The 11,074-nt window shown below is 45.9% G+C and overlaps 1 protein-coding gene across 1 annotated transcript; it reads right to left on the reverse strand.

Annotated features, from left to right (window-relative positions):
* agmat (agmatine ureohydrolase (agmatinase)) lies at positions 1-9,975 on the reverse strand. The gene is made up of 7 exons (XM_038773196.1): positions 9,659-9,975; positions 5,676-5,878; positions 5,486-5,534; positions 3,999-4,194; positions 2,127-2,306; positions 948-1,032; positions 1-477 (listed from the first exon to the last, which is right to left on the reverse strand). The coding sequence occupies exons 1-7, from the start codon at positions 9,898-9,900 to the stop codon at positions 404-406; spliced, it is 1,029 nt and encodes a 342-aa protein (XP_038629124.1). The 5' UTR covers positions 9,901-9,975; the 3' UTR covers positions 1-403.
* Between the last annotated feature and the right edge of the window lie 1,099 nt (positions 9,976-11,074).

Below are 11,074 nucleotides of genomic sequence, written 5' to 3' on the forward strand. Positions count from 1 at the left end.
TTTGTCTTAACAAATCATTGCAGTTTATTAATATGTTATGAAAATCAGAAGTTACATTAAAAAGTAATTTCAGTGTAGATCCCAAAATATATCTCGGTCAGCACCATTAATCAGCCACAATCTAATATGGTGCTTAAGTTGGGAGTTTTTAATCAGTAATAAAAACGGTTAAGGCATTCTAATCAGGAAAACTCTTACAATATTTCCGCGACTTTTCACATACAGCATTGAGGTGCAGCTGAAGCATTGCGCATTACGGTTGCTTTAATTTTGAGTTAATAGTACGTGTAAGTTTTTTAAAATAACGGCTGCAGGTAAGATGCAGTTAGTAATCAAATGGATTTGATTGAGTAAGAATCAGTGTGGGATAACACGAGCAGTGTGACCCAAATACCTACAAAACTCAATAATACTTAACGTTGGGTAGAACACAGAGCATCTCGAAGAGCAGATTGGCAGCTGTCAGAGCCGTGTTACCTGAAAGAAACAGACTTTGTGAACTTGTTGCATTAAACTAGCATTGACCCCTTTTTCCCCTTTCAGACTTTACCTTTATGCAGTATTAATTAGTGTTCATAGCATAACAATTGGTAATGGTGGCACTAAAGTGTTAATATTCATTATCCTCGACTGTGTAATGTGCGATAGGAGAAATTTGGGAAAGCCGTGCCTTTATGCCCCACATATCAGGAAGTCCATGGCATACCACCTACAATTTTCCATTTGTTACTTTTAATTCACAAGAAATTTGTGTCGAGGATTTCCCAAATTTATATATTCACCCAAATGGATAACAGTGCTTTACTCAAAGAGCAACTCCTCCAACAATGCTGCACTTCCTCTTCCGCAATATTGCAATAGAGTGGGTATCCAATCTCTGAGTGGAGCTCGGGACTACAATATCTGATTTGGCGCTGACAGTATATTTTAGTTTTGCTCTTTCTTACCAGAAGTATCATATGGTGGAGAAACTTCAACCAAGTCACAGCCGATTATTTTCATTCCCTGACAACCCCGGATGATTTCCAAAGCCTGCGAACATACAAATGGCATTTTTTCAATTCCTTGTTATAGTAGTCAAATTTTTTTTTCCCCAATTAAGGGGCAATTTAGCGTGGCCAATCCATCTACCCTGCACATGTTGTGGGGGTGAGACTCACACAGACGCGGAGAGAATGTGCAAACACCACACGGACAGTGACCCAGGGCCGGGATCAAACCCAGGTTCTCGGCACTGTGAGGCAGAAGTGCTAACCACTGTGCTACCGTGCCACCCCATCAATTCCTTTGTTATAATGAATGATTTCTCTAGATTAATTTTTTTGAACAACCAAAAGTTTGCTTTTTTTCACTATTTAAATGAATTCCTGAAAACGTTTCTTATAATGTGAGTATCTCACAATTGGGGATCAGCTCAGTTAATGGTCGTACTCTCACTAACGGTGAGAATTAATTAGGTTCAATAGTGCCCTTAGTGGCAGCACGATAGCATAGTGGGTAGCACAATTGCTTTGCAGCTCCAGGGTCCCAGATTCGATTCTGGCTTGGGTCACTGTCTGTGTGGAGTCTGCATGTTTTCCCCTTGTACGCTTGGGTTTCCTCTGGGTGCTCCGGTGTCCTCCCACAGTCCAAAGATGTGCAGGTTAGGTGGTTTGGCCATGCTAAATTGCCCTTCGTGTCCAAAATTGCCCTTGGTGTTCAGTTGGGTTACTGGGTTATGGGGATAGGGTGGAGGTGTGGGCTTGGGTAGGGTGCTCCAAAATGGCATTTGTGAATCATGTGCCCATCTATAGTGAAAGTTGTGTCAGACTCCATCTTGGTGCAGGCATTAAAATGTTCGCAGTGAATGTGCGCTGGAAGTATACAGAGAGGGCAGGTCACCATGTCAATTCGCATGCAATGCTAATTTGATGTTAGTGGTGCTATTTTGGAGCTCAATGCTTCAGCCAGTGCACACTCTTAACCTCATACGGCTGAACAGGCGTTCAGTTGCAGGAAGGACAAACCCCCCACCCCACACATCAGCCTTGAACAAGTTCTTAAGGCCGGTATCACCTCCTCTCTGTTGTGAACCATAGACAGAAACTCCATCTGCCAGCTGTCATTCTAGATAACATGTCATTTACCTGACTAGGTTGAAGACCAGCGATCTCTGGGGTTCCAGTACCAGGAGCAAATGCTGGATCCAGACCATCAATATCAAAACTAATGTACACTGGACCATCTCTCATCTGCTGCCTCACCTCCTTCATCAGTGGAGCAAGCGAACGCAACCAACAATCCTGTCCACTAACCACTCGAAATCCCTAGAAGTAATAAAACACTCAGGATGAAAAGCATCAGCAATGAAAGGCTTCATTCAAGTAATTACAGATCGTGGTTTTGAGGAAACTGACTACAAATCGTAAAGGAACCAAAGATGCTGCATTCAGAACGTAAGATAGGGAAAAAGAGGTTAATTCAAAGATGCACCTCCAGTCCACTTTCTCACCATATTCCTCAATTCCACTTCCCTTACTGGATCCACAATGCAGTTTGCACAAGCGAAATTTGTTGTTCCTGGTTCTCGTACAATGCTGTGCTCGTGCTTTTTTTTTTTAGCTGAAGTTAAGACTTTAGCATCACACCTGAATTGCAATGTGTATAGATTCTTAAAAGAATTACAAAATCACCTATCTGCTGACTGTTGCAATGGAAGAGCGACAACGGTCTACAATAGAAACAGGCCCGTTGCTGTCCACCTTTTCAATTCAGTCAGCAATGCCCTTCTACGTGGGCTTTGTGTTTGTACGCAACATTGAGGCATTCAGCCCTCCCACGGGTTTTAATACACAGAATCAATAGTAGAGACTGACTACTTTTCAAACAAATACTAGTTGGAGCCATGTCAGCCCTGTAGCCTAGTTGTAAGTTGGGAGTTTGTGCTCATTGTTTGCCCACAGCATGAACTTCCTTTTGATGAGGTGGCAACATTAAAGGGAATGTTGTGTGCAGGTGAACTGAAGAGATATTTTGCTTCACCCTCAGTTGCTCCCAGTCACAATGCTTATAAAATCTCTAGGTTTTTTCAATAAACCTCTCCACCTCTTGAGATGCACCTTCAAAAGTTATAATTTTGACCAAGCTTTTAGTCACGTGTCCTAACAGCTCCTCTTACGCATATCGGAATGGGAGTAGGCCATTCAGCCCCTTGAGCTTGCTCCACCATTCAACTAGATCTCTAGCTGATCGTCTACCTCAATGGCAATTTCCCACACTATCCCCATATCCCTTAATGTCATTAATATCTACAAATGTCTGTCCCGAACAAACTCAATGACCTAAGCTTCCACAACCTTCTAGGGTAGAGAATTCCAATGATTTAACGACTCTGAATGAAGATTCTTCATCATCTCAGTCCTGAATGGCTTGGTCTTTATTCAGCGTGGGCCTCACCCCCACAATCCAAAGATGTACAGGGTAGGTGAATTGGCCATGTTAAATTGCCCCTTAATTGGAAAAAAAGAAAATGTCCCTGTGAAGTGCTATAGATTGTTTTACTATGTCAATGGCACTATAATTCTTCCTCAATTATCCAGTTGTCTACGTCAGTGAGCTGTACATTGTACAGACAAGGAGAGTCTCAGTTTAATTTTTGGTTTGCATTTAGTTAGCTAATCTCAGCCAGGTGGCAAGTGGAGTACTATCACTGGCCAACGTGTCCCAGTATCAGGAAAGGGGAGGAACATCAGACTGGGTTCCTGCTCCTGTTTGCTTTCAAGTGACCCTTGTTTGTGAACATGAGGTTCACCATGATGCCTGCTGACTCACGGTGTGGCTCCACAAATGGACAGTGATACCTCTGTAAATGTAAACCTGTGAGGCTCCGATGGCGTCAGAAGACAAAGCATAGGGAGAATAGAGGTGGGGAATTCAAAGTCCAGCTCACAGTTCACCCCGTCTCACCCCTCACCCATGCAAGGAACATAAAGAGGAGAGAAAATAAAAGAGTGACTTACCTGTTCTCTGCTCCAAAGGTAACCATCTGGTTCATAAGTCGATCCACGGAGGCCAATCTGAACCACACGTTTACAATCGAGCAGTCCTTCGTCCACACAACGTCTGAATGGTGTTCCATGACAGATCTTCTCCCCTAGGACAATATCGCTTGTGTCAGAGTGCGCATCGATGTGAACCAAACCTACTGGACCATATCTGATAAAAACAGAACAGAATGCCATGATGGGACAGAACTTACAATCAACTGGTCATATTTCATCAGAGCAAGCAAAGAGATTTCAATGTTTCTACAAGTCTTCCAGCTCCTGCTCCACCATCGCATACCCAGCTGTTTCTTTAGTCCTTACTTTGCCATCTGACCTTTGATCTATTTCTTAATTTAACCTTTCCAGGAATGTTCTCTAACTTCAGCTACTGTGCCAGTTCTTCCAACAGCTCAGTGACTTTATCTAGTGAGTAGCTAAGTGCAAAAGCTCCAGGAAGGCCACAAATTCAATCTCCGTGCTGTGCAGTTAACTAATCTCTACTGGGAAGCAATAGCCCTGATGCAACGACCACATATCAGGCAAGATTTCGATCCTGATCATTATTTCCTGCTGGAAGCGTGAAGATCAAGCCGACTGTGATGCCGCTCACAGTAGAACAGCTGTTCCAGGCTCATATTAAGTTTGTAGCAGAAGGGCAAAAACCACCAAAATGAACGGGGTTGCAACGTTCAGGATATGTGCAGAGGGGAAAGTTGAAGAGTAAAATCATTTTGAAAATTCAGCTGCATCTTCCCATTTTCTGTAAGAACCTATTTAAAAGGTCTAACCTTGTTTGAAATCGAATTTACCATCTATTATCCATTCCTGATTAAGCACACTGGCTCACATGTAGAACACGTTTTCCTGAAGTGCGGCCCAGCTTTTTCAAGCAATCAAAGGTCACAGTTTCAGGCAATGGCACATCTAGCCAGCCCTATCAAGCATTTACAGCATATATACAACATAGAACATACAGTGCAGAAGGAGGCCATTCATCCCGTAACAGCCTCCCCGAACAGGCGGCGGAATGTGGCGACTAGGGCTTTTCACAGTAACTTCATTTGAAGCCTACTCGTGACAATAAGCGATTTTCACTTTCACTTTCATCCCATCGAGTCTGCATCGACCCATTTAAGCCCTCACTTCTACCCTATCCATGTAACCCAATAACCCCTCCTTAACGTTTTGGACACTTTTTTTGCATAGCCAATCCACCTAACCTGCACATCTTTGGACTGTGGGAGGAAACCGGAGCACCCGGAGGAAACGCACGCAGACACACGGAGAACGTGCAGACTCCGCACAGACAGTGACCCACGGGGAATCGAACCTGGGACCCTGGCACTGTGAAGCCACAGTGCTAACCACTTGTGCTACTGTGAAGCCACAGTGCTAACCACTTGTGCAACAGGTAAAATGTTCGGTGCATTTCAATGACAATAACATGCAATGAGACTTACTTTTCTGCCATTGTCTGCAATATGGGGTATGTTATTGTGTGATCACCACCTAGGCACAACAGACATAATTAATGCTTTTACCAACCAGTGTCAAAAGATTTAAAATTATTGTTTTTTTTCCTTAAGTTTATTCCATTCTTTCTTCCATTCCCCAAGAACTGCTGACCAATGCCAGCATGCAAATCCATACCTAATGTCAGTGGTATACAGCCCGTGGACACAATCTCCTTAAAAGAGTTCCTGATCATCTTGCAGCTCTTCTTCAGGTCGTAAAGATTCACGTTGACGTCACCAATGTCAGCCACCATCAGAGATTCGAAAGGGGCCGCCCTGGTGCCACCATTATAGGCCCTGAGCAAGGATGATTCAGCTCGGATGTGTCGTGGTCCAAATCTAAATTCAAAAACAAAATCGAAAGATTTCCCTCTTGTTCTGAATATAATGACATCCTTCAGACAATGTAAAAAAACTTGAAACTTCCTTCTGACAATTTTCAGAAGTGTTAGTGTTGGGCAGCTATTATTGTGAGCAAGCGACTTCCAGTGGTGACCATGGAGTGAGTGGTCGCACACAGGGCAGCCCTGGCTCGAAGGCATTGGTTTGGGCATTTTATACCCTTTAGTGGGATAGCCCAGCAGGAAAGTGGAGCAAAAGGTGTAGAGGGAGGGATTATCCCCAAGATTGGCATGTCTACTGGCTACCAGACCCGGCAAAATAACGTTAAAGACCTGGCTAAGGAGTTGGAGGGGACCTGTAGCGCAGCATCAATTGCAAGAATGGTGGAGGGGGAAGGGTCATCGCCAGTGAGAGAGCCCCAGATGGAGCAGTCGATGGCCTTCATCAAAGAGGAACTTCGCCATCAAAGAGGACTTTCGCCAGCAAAGGAAGGAGATGCATGGTGACTGGTCGAAGGCCATTGAGGGAGCAGTCGCACCTCTGCGAAGATCAATGGACCAGGTAGATAAGTGCCTTGAAGCACAAGGAGCAACAGTACGCCAGGTGGAGAAGGTGGTGTCTGACCAGAGTGATTATATTGTGTTTTTGGAGGCGGAGGTGGTTTCTTGGGGGATCTATACAAGTCGCTGTGAGTGAAGATCGAGGAGCAGGAGAACAGATCTGGGAGGCATTGAAGGCGGTGGTCCGAGAGGAGATTATCTCATTCAAGGTGCACAGAGAAGGCTTTTGGTGGGGTGGAGTGGAGGTATTTATTTGAAGTTTTGGGTATGGCCCAAGGTTTGTGGCGTGGGTGCATCTTTTGTATGTAGCCCAGGTGGCAAGTGTATGTACAAATGAGATGAGTTCACAGAGTTTTGGACTGCATAGGGAAATTAAGAGGGGTATCCGCTATCACAGTGTTCATGTTGGCGATTGAGCCCTTGGCGATGGCCCTTAGGGGGTCTGCAGAGTGGTAGGGGATTGTGAGGGGGAGCAGGGAGCACCAGGTGTCATTGTAAGCGGATGACGAGTTGTTGTTTGTGTCCGACCTGTTGGAGAGTATGGGTAGGATTATGGGAATATTGAAGAGGTTTGGGGCCTTCTCAGGGTATGTTTTTTTAAAATAAATTTAGAGAGTGTCCAATTCTTTTTTTCCAATTGAGGGACAATTTAGCGTGGCCAATTCACCTAGCCTGCGGGTTGTGGGTGTGACCCACGCAGGCACTGGGAGAATCTGCAAACACCACACGGACAGTGACCGGGGCCAGGATTGAACGCGGGACCTCGATTGGGGAGGGGGGGGGGGGTTTGAGTGGGTCAGGATGGAGGAGTCCTGCAGGGGTTCCAGTCTGAGGGCTATAGTGAACAAATGGGGGGGGGGGGGGGGGGGGGGGGATAGGCTAGGGACTGTGGTGCGAGGCATTGCGTCGGGTAAATTCAACCTCTTGCATGATGATGAGCTTTAACAGTTTAAGGGGGCACATAGGGTGTATGTGAGAATAAGTGGGCTCTTCCAAGAGGTGGTTGATGAGTGTGCGATAGTGTGGGCGGGGGCCAGCGAATCATGCGCATATGATTTGGGGTTGCGAGAAGCTGTAAAGGTACTAGGAAGCTTGGCACGGTAGCACAGTGGTTAGCCCTGTTGCCTCACCGCGCCTAGGTCCTAGGTTTGATTCCTGGCTTGGGTCACTGTCTGTGCGGAGTCTACAAGTTCTCCCCGTGTCTGCGTGGGTTTCCTCCGGGTGCTCCGGTTTCCTTCCACAAGTCCCAGAAGATGTGCTGTTAGGTGTATTAGACATTCTGAATTCTCCCTCTGTACCCGAACAGGCGCCGGAATATGGCGACTGGGGGCTTTTCGCAGTAACTTCATTGTAGTGTTAATGTAAGCCTACTGTAATAAAGATTATTATTATCTAAGATTGTGAGGGTGGAGATCAGACGGACCCAATGGTGATGATGTTTGGGGTATTGGAAGTGCCAGAGCTGCTGGAGGAGAAGGGGCCCGATGTCGTGGCCTTCAGTTCTCTGATATCCCAGCGAAGGATCTTGCTAAATTGGAGACCGGATACACCGCTGGCGACCTGGCTGGGGAACTTGGTGCGACTTTCTCCGGTTGGAAAAGACTAAGTTTGAGTTGAGGGGGCAGCATGGTTACAATGGTTACAATTGCTGCCTACAGCGCTGAGGGCCCGGGTTCGAATCCTGGCCCTGGGTCACTGTCTGTGTGGAGTTTGCACATTCTCCCCGTGTTTGCGTGGGTTTCACCCCCCCCCCCCCCCCACAACCCAAAGGTGTGCAGGATAAATGGATTGGCCATGCTAAATTGCCCCTTAATTGGAAAAAATAATTGGGTACTCTTAAATTTTTTTTTTAAGTTTGAGTTGAGGGGGTCAGCGGAGGGCTTTGAGACAGGGTGGGGGTTGTTCATGATGATGTTTGAGGAACTGCTCATCGCGGGGGGGTTGGAATTGTACAAATCATGGACTGTGAGCTTGTGGAGTGTTTTTTTTAAATAAATTTAGTATACCCAATCAGTTTTCCAATTAAGGGGCAATTTAGCATGGCCAATCCACCTAGCTTGCACTTTTTGGGTTGTGGGGGCAAAACCCACGCAGACACGGGGAGAATGTGCAAACTCCACACGGACAGTAACCCAGAGCCGGGATCGAACCTGGGACCTCAGTGCCGTGAGGCGGTTGTGCTAACCACTAGGCCACCGTGCTGCCCGTGGAGTGTGTTTTTAAAAAATTGTTTGCAAAGACCTCCAAGTCAGGTAAAACTGCTTCTATAAGTTCATGGACAAAATTATTCCGATTGCTTCAACATATTTGGAGTTTGCCATGCATCCCGACTGTGTGTGAAAAGTAAGCATTGCTGTTTTGCTGTTTTATCAATTGGCAGTTTTCTTTTGAATCATAATTTGCCATGGCAGATTATCTAAAGGCATCTGCCATTAGTCAGCCTTACTCTTGCTTATTTCAGTTATTTGACGTTTTGCATGGAATGATAAGATTTGCCTTCAGTTCATATCTGACATCCAAATACCGACACTTCAGGACATTCAAATGTAGGTTAACGGTGAGGCAGAAACAGGCCATGTTCACAAAGCTGACAATGGAGCCACACTGACCACAAGGATCTGGCACATGTGGCTTAATATGGAACTGAGTAAAGTACCGTCCACACAGTGAGGTAAGAGAGCATCTGACCTGAACCCAAGGTCAGTGGAGAGTTGGACAGAGCTCTGTGTACCAGCAAGCACGGAGACAGGTCCTAGCTTGTACCCCTTTATTATGTAGCTGCATTTAGAAATAGTTCTCAGAACCAATAAGGCAGACAGTTAATCTCTGTGATTATGGAAACTTTTTCACATTTACTGAACTGTATTGAACACGGACACATACAACTTTTGGATATTGGCATTAAACTTCATTCATGCTGTTCACTCTTAAGTTGCTTCACAACAGTAAGAAATTTTAGAATCAATTTGGGGAAAAAATTGAGCCCATTCTTGGTTTATGTCTGAATATAGGCGACTTCTAATCCTTGGCCTTCATCATGCCTGCCGGTCAAGTGGCTCAACAATGTGTCTAAATTAGTGCTAACTCCAGAACAAGCTTGTAGGGGGCTGTTAATAAATTGCAACCCAATTGGGAGTACACCCCAAACTGAATAAATACGCTCAGATGTTTATTGAACAGGTAGATTGTCCATTCACGATCTGCTTGTGCTTCCTACCTGCTGCCCGGCCGGTTCGAGGTTCCGATGTCCAAAGGCACTCCAACAAAAGCAGCATCCAGGCCCGCCGAGGAAGCCTGCACCGGGAGGCGCATCATGGAGCAGACTCCGACCGGCCGGGCTACCTCGGCAGAGCTGAGGGGCACATTGAACCGGGACGAGGAGCTGCAGCGGGACGGAGCCTGCAGCAGCCCCGGGTGCTTCAGTACAGATCGGACACCGCGCAGGAGAATCCGCTCCATTCCCTTCTCGCTGAGCGAACTGCGAATATCTGAGGAACTCTATCCTGATCAAAAGTCAGCTCAATGTGCCCGCCCGCCCCATTACCTTGGCGACAGTGACAGCTGAACGAGTAGCGCTGAACCATTGACTCTCTTCAGCGTCGTCGCCACAGCAACCCTACTCGCTTTCAAGAGAATTTATTTCAATTAACGTTCTCTTTCTTTGGAGCCATTAAATCAAGCTCCCGTTTCCCATCTAACAGTCCTGACGAGGGCCCTACCCTCATCCGCCTGCCAGTGACACTCTCTTAAGTTATTTTCAGCAGGCCAGCCCTGGCGGAATTGACTCCTTTCTGGAAAAAAAAAAGAAAAATGAAATGAAAACCGCTTATTCAAATGAAGTTACTGTGAAAGGCCCCTAGTCGCCACATTCCGGCGCCTGTTCGGGGAGGCTGGTACTTTCTAGCCTTGATATCCATGTTCCATACACTCTGTCCAGAGACCCAGGGCAGCAGTGCCTCAGTTAAATACCCATCTAAATTCACCCCAAAACAACTGTTATTCTCCAAGTCTGAATAAAGATTGTAGACTTCCAGTTAACACAAATACTTTATTCAGTGGGTTTGTTCTGTTTCTAGATATAATACAGTTAAGAGGTATGGCCAGAAGGGCAGCACAGTGGTTAGTATTGTTGCCTATGGCGCTGAGGACCCGGGTTCGAATCCTGGCACTGGGTCACTGTCCGTGTGGAGTTTGCTCATTCTCCCCGTGTCTGCGTGGGTTTCACCCCCACAACCCAAAAGATGTGCAGGATAGGTGAATTGGCCACACTAAAATTGCCCCTTAATTGGAAAAAATAATTGGGTACTCTAAATTTATTTTTTAAAAATGAGGTATGACCAGTGAAGCTAAGATGTGGAGATGCCGGCGTTGGACTGGGGTGAGCACAGTAAGAAGTCTTACAACACCAGGTTAAAGTCCAACAGGTTTGTTTCAAACACGAGCTTTCGGAGCACGGCTCCTTCTTCACCTGAAGAAGGAGCCGTGCTCCGAAAGCTCGTGTTTGAAACAAACCTGTTGGACTTTAACCTGGTGTTGTAAGACTTCTTACAGTGAAGCTAAGGCAGTGTTCTTCAAACTTTTTTTACGGGGACCCATTTTTACCAACCGGCCAACCTTCAGGACCCAACCCGGC

This window comes from Scyliorhinus canicula, chromosome 16 (assembly GCF_902713615.1).
Source record: "Scyliorhinus canicula chromosome 16, sScyCan1.1, whole genome shotgun sequence".
Classification (NCBI taxonomy): Eukaryota; Metazoa; Chordata; class Chondrichthyes; order Carcharhiniformes; family Scyliorhinidae; genus Scyliorhinus; species Scyliorhinus canicula.

Bases quoted from the DNA above. Each gene is read 5' to 3' on its own strand.
- agmat (XM_038773196.1), bottom strand. From the start codon at position 9,900: ATGGAGCGGATTCTCCTGCGCGGTGTCCGATCTGTACTGAAGCACCCG. The intron at 1,033-2,126 runs GTAAATGACATG...GTATGTTCGCAG, and splicing joins CTGGTCTTCAACCTAGTCAG to GCTTTGGAAATCATCCGGGG. The intron at 478-947 runs GTAAGAAAGAGC...TGTTTCTTTCAG, and splicing joins TCCACCATATGATACTTCTG to GTAACACGGCTCTGACAGCT.